This window comes from Physeter macrocephalus, chromosome 6 (assembly GCF_002837175.3).
Source record: "Physeter macrocephalus isolate SW-GA chromosome 6, ASM283717v5, whole genome shotgun sequence".
Classification (NCBI taxonomy): Eukaryota; Metazoa; Chordata; class Mammalia; order Artiodactyla; family Physeteridae; genus Physeter; species Physeter macrocephalus.
Genome location: NC_041219.1, coordinates 94,453,414 through 94,467,261, shown reverse-complemented (window position 1 = coordinate 94,467,261; position 13,848 = coordinate 94,453,414). Strand labels below are relative to the sequence as shown.

The following is a 13,848-nucleotide window of genomic DNA, read 5'->3' as shown; positions in this document are numbered from 1 at the left end:
ATCTAAGGGGCTTGTGCAAGCTTCCTGATGGGAGGGACTGGTGGTGGGTAGAGCTCAGTAAAACTTTAATCCACTTGTCTGCTGATGTGTGGGGCTATTCCCTCCCTGTTGGTTGTTTGGCCTGCGGTGACCCAGCACTGGGGCCTACCCGGCTCTTTGGTGGGGCTAATGGCAGACTCTGGGAGGGCTCACACCAAGGAGTACTTCCCAGAACTTCTGCTGCCAGTGTCCTGTCCTCACGGTGAGCCACAGCCACCCCCCGCCTCTGCAGGAGATCCTCTAACACTAGCAGGTAGGTCTGGTTCAGTCTCCTATGGAGTCACTGCTCCTTCCCCTGGGTCCCAATTCGCACAATTCTTTGTGTGTGCCCTCCAAGTGTGGATTCTCCGTTTCCCCCAGTCCTGTTGAAGTCCTGCAGTCAAATCCCGCTAGCCTTCAAAGTCTGATTCTCTAGGAATTCCTCCTCCCGTCGCCGGACCCCCAGGTTGGGAAACCTGACATGCGGCTCAGAACCTTCACTCCAGTGGGTGGACTTCTGTGGTATAAGTGTTCTCCAGTTTGTGAGTCACCCACCCAGCAGTTATGGGATTTGATATTATTGTGATTGCGCCTCTCCTACTGTCTCATTGCAGCTTTTCCTTTGTCTTTGGATGTGGGGTATCTTTTTTGGTGAGTTCCAGTGTCTTCCTGTCATTGATTGTTTAGCAGTTAGTTGTGATTCCAGTGCTCTTGCAAGAGGAAGTCTATTCATTCTTAACTTAACCAAGTTTCTTAACTGTCTATTCATTAGTTTTCTCATCTGTAAAATGGGATAATGATTTTAATAATGAAATACTTCATTAAGTTATTGTAAGGATTAAATAAAACAAAGCAGGTAAATCACTTAACCGCAGTGCCTTGTTAGTATAAATTCAGCAAATGTTATCTACTCATTTTTAAAATGTGCCAATTTGGTGGAAAATGAGCACTTACTATCTTAATTTGCACTTCATAAAATGTTTCTGGGCTCTCATATATATTTGCTCATTTAATTCTCACAGCATTCATGTTACATAATACGTATTATTATCCACATTTACCAGGTAAAGTTGCTGAGGCTCAGTGAGGCTGTTAACTTGTGAAAGGTCACATTTCCAGGAGGTGGCAGAACTGGACTTTAAACTTAGGACTTTGAACCCAGGTTTCTTTCTACTGTGCCACAGATGCCTGCAGTTTTGTTATACTTCAGCTCTATTTAGTTTTATTACTCTCAAGTATATAAAGAAACTCAGATTAGGTTATAAATAATCAGACATGATTAAAGATCAAAAATGTATAAATTAGATGTAATTAAAAATCAGATGTCTATAAATCAGTGCTTTGGATGTGTTAAAGAATTCTTGAAAGGATTGTCATACAAGTTTCAACACACTTCTTGAAATCTTGTTTGTGCTATCATTGAAAATTATACAAAACAAAGGTAAACATCAGCCTAGTTCTTAACCAAACTATTACAAGTACCGATGATCTGAATTATTGAGCTTTTGCTATAAAATCAAAAGCAGTTTTGCTTCTAACGTTGATTAATATTGACTGAAAGGAGAACTGTTTGCAGAAAATTATAAGCAATTATAATAAACATATATAAAGATATTAGAAACATGTGTATCGTATTACAGTGATATATAGCATATAATTATTTCTTGCTCTTTTTTTTAAAGCTCTAAATTGAATAACTTATAACCTACAGCTAAATATATGTATGTATCATAATAATTTTGAGTGGAAAATTATTTGTCACAGGTGTCAACATGAAAACTTAGTAGAACTACTTGGTTTCTCAAGTGATGGAGATGACCTCTGCTTAGTGTATGTTTACATGCCCAATGGTTCATTGCTAGACAGACTGTCTTGCTTGGTAAGCTGTTTGTTCATCACATTGTTAGGCTTTATGTTTCTGTGTTGGAATACTAATATTTACTTTGTGACAGGATCATTTAAACTGTATTAATCTTAATATTTTTCCTAGTCTGTGAAAACTATACAGTTGGTATGTAAACAACTGGAATTGCCTAGCAGGTGATAATCTAAAATGTAAAAATATCAGTCAAGGCTAGACTTTGAAGATGCTCTTATATATTTTTATCGTTAAATAAGAAATACTAATCCCCATTTGATCTTATTTAGAGATTATTTTTTAACAACTTAAAAAGTGATATTTGTAAATTCTTAGCAATGTAATATAATTGTCAGTAGCTACTTAGAAAAAATCTTATATATATTTTCATAGATTCTTTTTTACCTCCTCTTTTTTTTAATTGGTTTGTTTCTTCATAAGGATCATACTCCACCACTCTCTTGGTGCATAAGATGCAAGATTGCTCAGGGTGCAGCTAATGGCCTCAGTTATTTACATGAAAACCATCATATTCATAGAGATATTAAAAGGTAAATGCTACCTTTACAAAGGTTTAGGAAAACTGTCTTAAAGAATAATTTTCTCTCACTCTTTCTATTCACTATTCACGTGCATGTCTTAACCTGGAGTACTCCATGAAAGCTCTCCTCACTAAGGAGGTCTGTAATCTGCCTTATTTCAAACCCAGTGACCTATTTCCAGTATTCATCCTAATTTACCTTTTTAAAAAGAATAGTATGTTTTTCTGTTCTTCTTGACCACTTTTGCCATGTCAAGATTATTTTCCTTCTTATTTTCTGGATCACTGCTCTTTTCTGAATCACTTTTATCCTCCATGGGTGCATTTCAGTTATCTTTCTTGTTATGTATTGATTTAGTTAACAAATATTAGTTGAACACTTACGACATGATAGGTACTGTAGATGGTATAGTTAGCAAAAGTAGCATTTGTAGCATCTGACAGCAATCAAATAATCACAAAATAATAACAACTTTAGTGTATAGTCTATAGTATTAGTATAAAGAAGAGTTCCCTGAGGAAATGATATTTAACGTGAGATCCAAAGAATGAACAGGAAGTAAGTAGGCACTATTTGAGTGCAGCTATAGAAAATGGGGAAAGAGCATTCTAGGAAGAAGGAACCACATATGTGAGACCAGTGTTGAAAGGGAACGTGGGAGCATGAAGAATTACAGGAAGTGAAATAAATGACTGAAGTGTGGAAATTCAAGGGGTGATTGATGTAAGATAAAATTATGGAAGTAGGCAGAGAGCTAAGCCCTGTAGGACCTAAGAGACCAAAACAAGGACATTAATTTTATCACAGGTGTAATCAGATACCATTGAAAAATTGTAAGTAGGAATGTGGCACCATATTTAAGTTTTGAGAAGATCACTTTGACTTGAGTGTAGAGAACAGTTTGTAAGGAGGGGTAGCTTGGAGCCTACCATAGAAGGCTTGGTGGTAGCAGTTCATATGAAGAGACGTGAACAGATTTGAGAGCTTAAGATGGCAAGACTTGCTGATTCTTGGCTGCAGGGGCATAAGGGGGAGTGACATATCAGGAGTGACACCAGGATTTATGGCTTCCAGTACTGCATTCTGGAATGATTGTGACATGATTCACTTACAGAGAAAGCACTGAAAGAGGACCAGGTTGGGGGTGGAAAATGTGAGTTCTCTTTTGTGCATGCTGTGTTAGAGGTTCCTTTAAGATATAGAAGTGAGTAGAGTTGCTAATCAGTGTGATGTACATGTTGGAGCTGAAAGAAGTCTGAGCTGAAGACATCAATTTGTGTATTACTTGCATATAGGTGTTAATTGAAGAGCTATCATAAAGTTGTCTTCACTTTAAGAGAGAACTAGATTAGGAAAAGTTCCCAAGATTTAGTCCTGAGGAACTTCAAGACTTAATGGCCAAGTAGAAGAGAATGAGTCTAAAAAGGAATCTAAGAAAGTATTGCAGGTAAGTTGAAAACCAGGAGAGTGTGGTATCCCTGAGAACAAGGAAAGAGAGTTTCCCAAGAAGGACTAGTCAAAAATGTCAATTGCTTTTTTAGAGGTCAGGATGAGGACTGAAAAATATGGCATTTTTAAAAAAAATTTTTAAATGAGGCATTTGATTAGTGCCATGAAGTCATTAGCGACTTTATGGAGACCTACTTCCATGTAGTAATTGGGTTAGAATTCAGGTTGTAGTTGAGCAGAGAGTGGGAGCGAGAGAACTGAGAGGTGAGTATAGACAGTCTGAAAGACGTTTAGCCCATGAAGAGGAATAACTAGAAATCAGTGTGTCATTCAGGAATAGTAATTGGGTTAGAATTCAGGTTGTAGTTGAGCAGAGAGTGGGAGCGAGAGAACTGAGAGGTGAGTATAGACTGAAAGACGTTTAGCCCATGAAGAGGAATAACTAGAAATCAGTGTGTCATTCAGGAAGCTTTTTTTAAGATGGCAGAGACTAAAGCATGTTTTTGTGTCTATGGGAAGAAGGAGGTGATAGAACAGAAGAGAGAAATGAGATAATTTATAGCATAAGGTTCCTGAGAATGTAGAAAGGAGTCCAAGTAGAGGGACTGGCCTCAGATAAGAGAAGAGACACCATCTCCCATCCCTTACACATTGGTGTATTCCAGTTGGTGTGTTCTTACCTGATCGTCTCTTTGGTTCATCCTACATATTCTTGCTGAGTGATATATTGACTTTAACTTCTACCTCTATGTGGGCAACTCTCAAATCTGTATCATTAGCCTCCAGTCCTATATTTTCAGTGTTTACAGACCAAATCACCCCACCGAGATGTCCCACAGCAGCCCCTAAGTCAACATGTCAGAAATCACTCATTCCTCTTCCAACCCAAGTTCTTCCTTCTGTATTTATTTCCTAATCAAATGAAGTCAGTATTCATCCTGCCTCCCAAGCTAAAGACTTTCTCATTCCCCAGATCATACAAATTACAAAGTTCTATTGAGTGTGCCTCAAAATTTGCACCTCCTTTTTCTCCCCAGCCTTTATTTACACTCTATCTCTTGTTTGCTTTATTACAAACTTTCCTGGTCATCCTTTAACCAGTCTGTACCAGTTCTCATCTATGCACTACTATACTGACAGGTTGTGGTCCTAAAAATCAAGTCTGATAACATCATTTCCCTACTATGAAACCATTAGCTGCTTTCCTGCTGCTCACAGGATAAAGTTCAAATTCTCCTCATGTTCCACTGACACCAGTTTCTTCAAATTGTTCATATGTTTTTATGTTTTCATCACTGTGTTCATGTTGCTCCATTTGCCTGAGATGCCTTTCTTTCCTTCATTTAACCTCAACTTGTAACAATCCTTCAAGACTATGCACACTTTTCACCTTCTATTTGGAATTTTCTGCAGTTCTTCCAGACACATGGTTGTTCTCTCAGCATTTTGTGCCTAATATCACCATTATGAATACTTACTGGATTTTAAAAAATTATTCCTATACCTTTGTTACAGACAAGATTCGAAGAGAGCCCCCATGCCCAGCCCTGAGCTTAAATACTATAAAACATCGGGGGTCCTCAATAAAGTTTTGTTGAATGAAAGTATGAGTGTAGGAGCACATGCATAAAATGAATGAATGAAGATCTTTTAGCCATATTCTTTCCTCTTCAAAAGATTTCAGATAGTACCCCCCAAGAAATGAAATAAATAATTAAGATACTTTGGTTGAAAATTTGTTTTTAAATGAATTGGGATATTTTAGGGAAGGAATTAAGAAGGGTGCTTTAGGACACTTCGAGAGAAGTTACCTTGTAATAAATTATTTGTGAAATAATAAAAATATCTCTCACTAATATCAACAGTTTTATTTCACTTTTATTCTCCTCAGATTTTCCCTCAAGAAACAATAAGGAAAAGAAGACAATTTTATTTCTCTTTAGCTTTAATCTGAAATTCTTATTTATTTACACAAATTTCAGGCTTTTATGACGTATATTATAAAATGGGATACTGTATAAATACAAACATTCATACACCTACCTAAGGAACTATTTGATTTGCTTGAAAAGAAAAACTTTCTTTCAGTGCAAATATCTTACTAGACGAAGACTTTACAGCCAAAATATCTGACTTTGGGCTTGCACGGGCTTCTGAGAAGTTTGCCCAAACAGTCCTGACAAGCAGAATTGTGGGAACAACAGCTTATATGGCACCAGAAGCTTTGCGAGGAGAAATAACAGCCAAATCTGACATCTACAGCTTTGGTGTGGTAAGTTTCATATATATATATGTACACACAGACACACACACACACACACATACACACACATATAAAATAATATATTATATATATAATTAGTAACAATAATCATTCTGGCTGTACTTGTGAAATTGAAATAGAATATTTTGAATACACCTTTGTTGCTTAGCTCTCTTACATAAAGATTAAAATTGTTCACTTTAACCTCTAGTTAAATGAGAGTTATAAAAACTACTCTGAATTTGTAAAACTTTTAAATTGATTTCTGAAATTACTGCAAGAAATAATTTTTTGCCACATTAGTATGAAACTTGAATTAATGCATAAAACAAATTATGTCATACAGTATGCACTTTAATGTCATGTTTTAAAAATGAAATATTTTTTAAGGAAATATGCTTTGGCATTTTCTGATCTACCAGTCTGTTCCTAATAACTTTTATGGTGGTATGAGGAGTGGGTGGGAGTGGTTGGAGAAATTGGGTGCTTCTTTATCTTATTTATTCATATGTGTTTCATTTATGGATATTTATCTTCATAGTACTGTGAAGTTAAGGCACAGGGTTCTAGGATATGCCTGAGGTTTAGAAAATAATATTCTCCTAAGAACCAGAGAAAATTATTCTCGTGAAAAATCCTCTGCAAGACAGGAAAAGCAGTGTCCAGAACACATGTTGAGGGGGTGCTGATTGTTTAGTAAGTTGCCAGTAGAAAAGAACTGCTTGTGGGTATGGGTGGGATCCGAGGTGTCCGGGAAGAAAGAGTGGTGAGAAATGACCACAGCTCGTGTTCTTTCCGCTTTCATGCCTAAAGGGCATAATGCAGCGTGTGGAAATTGTTCATCAGATTTCATAATCAAGAGCCATGTTCCTTCTGGTTTCTATATGTTGTCTTGAGTCATATTAATGGATTTTACTTTCTTCTTAGGTTTTACTAGAAATAATAACTGGACTTCCAGCTGTGGATGAACATCGTGAACCTCAGTTATTGGTAATTGAAAGATTTCATTTTTTCCAGTCCTTTTCTCTTTGCATTTAGAATCTAAATTTCTGTGGGTAAATTTGGCATCTAGAAATGTCATTTTCTATTGGCAGTCTTTATGTTGGCAATTACATAGTGGCATATGGAAAGAGCATCAAATATTTCTAATCTCAGCTCTGCCTTGAAATGTTTGTGAAGATTGGAAAAGACACTTATATATTCTATGTTCTAGTTTCTTTGTGTCTAAAATCACAATAGAGCTATATGATTTCTGAGGTCTCCTCCAGTATATTTTTATTTTGTTACTTTCATGGTGATTACTAACAGCAGAGGGGAAAAGCAACATTTGCTTCCTTTGAAATTTATATCAGAATAGAATTGCTAATAAAATTCTTTATCCATTTCTATTATGGAGTATTTTTTAATAAAATTATCATAGAAAACTTTACCTGTGTGTTATATTAGGCATTCATTGACAATTATATAAATAGACTAACTGAATGCTAAAACTATAGGAAAATTATGCCATGCCGTTTTTTTTCCTATATATTAAATTTTAAGAACTTGGAGAGTCTTCTAATAAAATTAAAGACTTACAGAAATACCTACTACTATATATAAGTTTTTCTTAAAATTAGTTAAATAACTACACTGACTTTATTCTAATTTATGTGTTCTAATGGAACCAGTGTGACAAATTCAGACAACATGTGTATACCAGATTATTTCCCTAGAATGAGGATTAGAAAGTCAAAAGGTATAATATATTTGCTCAAAGGCTCGGTGCCATACTTTTAAGAAATACCATAAGTATAATATCTCTATATTACAATATTGCTACAAGTGTCCCTTATAAAACTATATATTATAAAGCTTTCCATGGGTTCCTGGATATGTAGTAATGAATATTACATGCTATATAATATTTCACATTAAAATATATTTGTAAAACATAATTGTGAAAAGTTAATATTTTTGTAATATTTCATATTTTACAGTAGCACATAGTGAAATTTTGTCTTATCAAAGAAATAAGATCCTCTGTCCCATTGGTTCTTGGAGGTCAGGAAAGAAGCCTGGGCTGGAGTTACAATTTTTGAGCTGTTCGTGTACAGGCATGCCAAAGCTTTGTGTGTTGATTGGGTTATACAGAGAAAGTGTGTAGATTAAAAATATAGGAGGAAAAAATTACCGCAAAATAGGGTTTTAAATGACAAACTTATTCTCTCATAGTTCTGGAAGCCAGAAGTCTGAAATAAAGATTTTGTCAGGGCTACATTCCCTCTGGAGACTCTAGGGGAGAGTCTTCCCTTGCCTCTTCCAGCTTCCAGTGGCTGTTGACATTCCTTGACTTGTACGCACATCCCTCCAATTTCTGCCTCTGTGATCACATTGTCTTCTCCTTTGTGTCTTTTTTTTTCTTCTTTCTGTCTCTTAAACAGATGCTTGTCATTGGATTTAGGGCCCACCTGGGTAATCCAGGATGATCTCATCTCAAAATGCTTAGCTTAATTACATCTGCAAAGACCTTTTCTCCAAATACAGTCACATTCACAGGTTCTGGGGATTAGGACTTGGACATATCTTTTGGGGGTCCACCGCTCTACACCACTACACCATCCTAGTCCTCCACCTCTCTCCCTATTGATTATCTTTTCATCGTGGCCCTGCCCCCTTTCTCCTCCTCCCTCTTTCTCTTTGATTCAACAGTGTGAGTACGCATAGAGAAGTGTGCCTGTGCAGGGAGGGGGTCTGCATTCAGAAGCTGGAATTGCATCATCAGAAGCACAGCAAAGAAGCAGACCTCCTTGTGCTGGCCGCCAGTAAATACTGCTGAGTACATGAGAGCAATTAGCTCAGTCACATAAATACAAAAACCAATAGGCAAATGGCTGAAAGTTTCTAGGAGGGAGGTATATATGTATGCATAAGTAAGTAAGTAAGTAAATAAACAGAGTTTCTCCTAGATGTCTTCAATTCTTAATAAGGTTACAACGGTAGATAGTAAACTAAGAGTAAATGTTATTATGATGTAGATTAAATAATTTTAATGTATTCTTTTATAATATAATTGATAAGTTAATTATAATATAAACATAACTTATATTGATTTATAAATACATTTATAAATTTATCTGATTTGTTTCCCTTTTGACACTCTTAAAGTTTTAACATTTGTCTTAAAGTTGGATATTAAAGAAGAAATTGAAGATGAAGAAAAGACAATTGAAGATTATATTGATATGAAGATGAATGACATTGATTCCACTTCCATTGAAACTATGTACTCTGTTGCCAGTCAATGTCTGCATGAAAAGAAAAATAAAAGACCAGACATTAAGAAGGTAGTTTTTTTTACATATATTTAAAAAGTGAAGGAGGTGGGGTTTGTCATTTTTTCCTAAGTGTACATTTCAAACCAACTATTTAATGTGGTTCTTTTTGTTTTTTCTCTCTTTCTTTCTTTATAAAAGGTTCAACAACTGCTGCAAGAAATGACAGCTTCTTAAAACTTTACTGGAATAGACTCTTGGCTTTTCATATACAGCTATCTAAATCATTTTTTAAACTAAGATTTTTTTGTAAGCATTCTTCTTTACCTTTTACAAGGCAGCATGATGAAGTGCAGTGGTTATTAAAGCTTGTGTAGAACCCCCAATACAGCGAACAAACAAAAGTTGAGCCGCCGTAGCAACACTTAGCCTTACTTGCACTCTGAGGTCTTACCGTAATCTCTGAGATCTCCTTGGAACCTTACCAAACACAGTATGAAAACTCAGAATTAGCAAAAAAGAGGACTGAACTATAGGGTGAAAAGACCCTGGGCTGAAGCCCAACTCCACTACTAATTTTCTGTAAAGCTTTCGGCAACCTCTTAGCTACTTTGAACCTTGGTTTTTTCACCTGTAACATTGGACTAATTATGTACTGTGCCTCTCTGACAGGTAGTCATGAAAATCAAATGATGCAGAATATGTACAGGCACTTTGTAACTTGTAAAGTGATACAAAATTTAATGTTTACATAAATGATTATAAAATCCTATTACAGTCATTTGTTTATAGGGTCATGTTCACAGTGTGCTATTTTAAGCAATCATTCACCATAAGCCAATTATGCCCTGATGATACTCCCATGATGATAAGGCCATTGTTAGATTATGTTATATGGCAAATTTGAAAGCATTTTGCAGATGCAGTTATAGTCCCTCATCAGCTGACTTTGACTGTCAATACGGAGATGCTGCTTTGGGGGCTGGGCCTAATAAGGTGAGCTTAGAAGAGCTTACAAGAAGTCCAAGAGATTCTCCTGTAGGTCTTGAAGTAAGCTACCATGTTGTAGGAAGGCCACATTGGCTAAGATCTATGGGTGGCCTTTAGGAGATGAAAGCTACCTTCCAGCTATCAGCCAGCAAGAAAAAATTGGAACCTTCGTTGTACAGCCTCAAGAAACTGAATTCTTCCAACAACCTAAATTAGCTTAAAAGAGTGCTCCAAACTTCAGATGATACCATAGCCCCCACTGACACCTAAACTTCGGCCTTGGGAGACCCTCAGTAGCAAACATGGACTTCTGTGCCTGGACATGCAGAATTGTGAGATAATAAATAAGTTGCTATAAGCCACCAAGTCTGTGGTAATTTTTTATGCAGCAATAGAAAATGAATACAGATATTCTCATGATGATTCTCCCATGGGGATACCCCATCATGTTCACAGGTTCTGTCCACAATACCAAGTATCTGCAATAATTCATTCATTCAATAATCTTGGTATCATTAGTTCTTTCATTAACACACTCAAAACAAAAGTATGTAGAGTGAGCTATAGTAGAAGATGATCATCCTGTATATTGTACTGTTTAGACCTTCCTAAATGCTTTCTTGGGAAACAGAGATAGTATTGTTTTCAAATCACCTTTATAAACTAAGCATTTAAGCAAAAAACATTTGCTAGTTGAAAAGCAAAATAAATAAAATGACTTGGTCACATTAATCTCAACAGGAACTCACATAATTTGAGGCACAGTATGGCTTATAACCCTGAAAATAATAATGTTATTTTAAAATATAATGAGGGACTTCCCTGGTGGTCCAGTGGTTAAGACTCCATGCTCCCAATGCAGGGGACATGGGTTCGATCCCTGGTTGGGGAACTAAGATCCCTCATGCCCTGTGGCATGACCAAATAAAATAAAATTATTTTTAAAAAATTTTTAAATAAAATATAATGAGTTAACTATTACTTGAAATAAAAGCATATATGTAAAATGCCATGGATGTAGCTGTGGTTATGGGCTGTGACCAAACCATATTAAAAATTTTTAAATGAGTAACCTGTTTCATTGATTTTAAAAATTTCACAGTATAATTTGGTAGATGTTTCCATTCCATCAAATGGAATTGATATCAGACTTTCCAAAATTAGGCATGGCTTCTCTCTCAGGATAAGACTGTACCTTAACTCTTTTGAGAGCCACAATACAGTCAATCCAAGATTCCAAAGCAAGATTCCACACTGTTTCATGCCTGATGGTGTGTGATGCATCGTGGACCCTTGAACTTGTGTGGCTCACTTAACTCTAGGAATGAACAGCAGGGGGGTTGCCCTCAGCTTGCAGCTGAGCAGGACGTGAGTAAAGTTCTGAGGAGAATAAGGTACAGGCTCTTTCCACTGTTTCCTCAAGGCAGAATTTAATGGCCTGTGGTGAGATCTAGTTGAAGCATTTTCTTAACTGCAGTTGGAATATACTTCCCCCTAATCTTTTATAGAAACAGAAAAAAATAGATTTTTGAAAAAAATGTTTGACAGAGGTTCTGATGTGAACTTTTAACGTTGCCTCTAACAACTGATGATTGTGCAAACCAATAAGTAATGAGACCGCAGTAGAGAACCACTGGCCTACCCCATTTCCAGAAAGAACAACTGCCTTTTTCCCCATATTTCTGACCCATTGATTTGCGAGCTAGCCAACTAAAAGTTTTTAATTCTGAATTTCTCTCAATATGTTCTATGAGGAACAAGCAGATAATAGGAACAATTAGTCAATGTTTTGCTTTACTTTTCTGACATATAATTAAGACAAACTTAAGAAATTCTAAAGCATTTATTGCTCTGATCACTTTTTCTTCTATAGCTATATAAAATGGCTATAGATCCCAGCTATCTAGGATCCCATTTTTCACTTTCAAAACAAGCATATAGGGGCTTCCCTGGTGGCGCAGTGGTTGAGAGTCCGCCTGCCTATGCAGGGGACACGGGTTCGTGCCCCGGTCCGGGAAGATCCCATATGCCGCGGAGCGGCTGGGCCCGTGAGCCATGGCTGCTGAGCCTGTGCGTCCGGAGCCTGCGCTCCACAACAGTGAGAGGCCTGCATACCGAAAAAAAAAAAAAAAAAAAAAACAAGCATATATTTTATTTTTTCCAACTTTATGGCAGTATAATTGACAAATAAAAATTGTATGTACTTAAGGTGTTCAAAGTGATAGTTTGATATATATCCCTCAGTATCCCCAGGGCATTGGTTCCGGGACTCCTGTGGATACCAAAATCTATAGATTCTCAAGTCCCTTATATAAAATGATATAGTATTTGCATATAACCTATGCACATCCTCCTGTATACTTTAAATCGTCTTTAGATTACTTATAACATCCAGTACAATGTAAATGTGATGTAAATAGTTGTAAATACAATGTAAATAGTTGCCAATGTGGCAAATTCATTTTGCTTTTTTGAACTTACTGGAGTATTTTTTCAAATATTTTCAATCCACAGTTGATTGAATCCACAGACGCAGAACCCATGGATACAGGGGGCCGACTGTACATTGTGAAATGATTACCACAATCAAGCTAACTAACACATCCACCACCTAACATAGTTACCTTTTTAGTTATTTTGATGTGGTGAGGCTACTTAAGATCTACTGTCTTAGCAAATTTCAAGTATACAATGCAGTGTTACTAACTATAGTCACCATGCTGTACTTTAGATCCCCAAAACTTACTTATTTTGTAACCAAAAGTTTAACCCTTTGACCAACCTCTCCCCATACTCCTTTAAAGTTTGTACTATTCCACTATATGAATGGACACAGATAGGACTGGCTTTTTAATCATTCAAATTCTAGTCTCAAAATAGTATGGAGGGCTTCCCTGGTGGCGCAGTGGTTGCGCGTCCGCCTGCCGATGCAGGGGAACCGGGTTCGCGCCCCGGTCTGGGAGGATCCCACACGCCGCAGGCGGCTGGGCCCGTGAGCCATGGCCGCTGAGCCTGCGCGTCCGGAGCCTGTGCTCCGCAACGGGAGAGGCCGCGACAGAGGGAGGCCCGCATACCACAAAAAAAAAAAAAAAAAAAAAAAATAGTATGGAGGCAACAACAGTGAATCTCCAAAATTAATGCTAAGATTTCATTTCTCAGATGAAATTAGGAAAAATCATTTTATGAAATATTCTCACCTAAAACAAAAATCAGTAAATTAATTCATCAAATATTTATTGATTGTCTTCTGTGGTCCAGACACTTGTAAAAGTAATGTACATATCCAAAGTTCCTGTTCTCCAGGAGCTTGTTCTCAAGAGAAAGTCTCTGTTCAGATGGAGATGATAATATACAAGTAAATAAGTAAGACAACATCAGGTAGTGAGAAGTGTTAAGGAAACGTTAAAACTGCATTGTGGGCTTCCCTGGTGGCGCAGTGGTTGAGAGTCCGCCTGCTGATGCAGGGGACACGGG

At 36.8% G+C, this 13,848-nt stretch overlaps 2 protein-coding genes across 7 annotated transcripts in view; one reads left to right on the top strand and one right to left on the bottom strand.

Annotated features, from left to right (window-relative positions):
- The window catches only part of IRAK4 (interleukin 1 receptor associated kinase 4), a 37,090-nt gene extending 26,358 nt beyond the window's left edge, over nt 1–10,732 (top strand). For 3 of the 4 annotated variants that reach the window (XM_007106831.3, XM_007106829.3, XM_028491425.1), the window contains 6 exons: nt 1,783–1,897; nt 2,318–2,427; nt 5,956–6,139; nt 7,058–7,120; nt 9,298–9,456; nt 9,586–10,732. In XM_007106831.3, the coding sequence (XP_007106893.1) occupies nt 1,783–1,897; nt 2,318–2,427; nt 5,956–6,139; nt 7,058–7,120; nt 9,298–9,456; nt 9,586–9,621 (667 nt within the window). In that variant the 3' untranslated portion in view covers nt 9,622–10,732. The remainder of the gene's footprint in view (nt 1–1,782; nt 1,898–2,317; nt 2,428–5,955; nt 6,140–7,057; nt 7,121–9,297; nt 9,457–9,585) is intronic. The other variant, XM_007106830.4, reaches the window with a different exon arrangement.
- The window catches only part of TWF1 (twinfilin actin binding protein 1), a 37,642-nt gene continuing 33,959 nt past the window's right edge, over nt 10,166–13,848 (bottom strand). For 2 of the 3 annotated variants that reach the window (XM_055085667.1, XM_055085668.1), the window contains one exon: nt 10,166–11,873. The gene's annotated coding sequence lies outside the window, so the exon portion shown is untranslated. The other variant, XM_028491423.2, reaches the window with a different exon arrangement.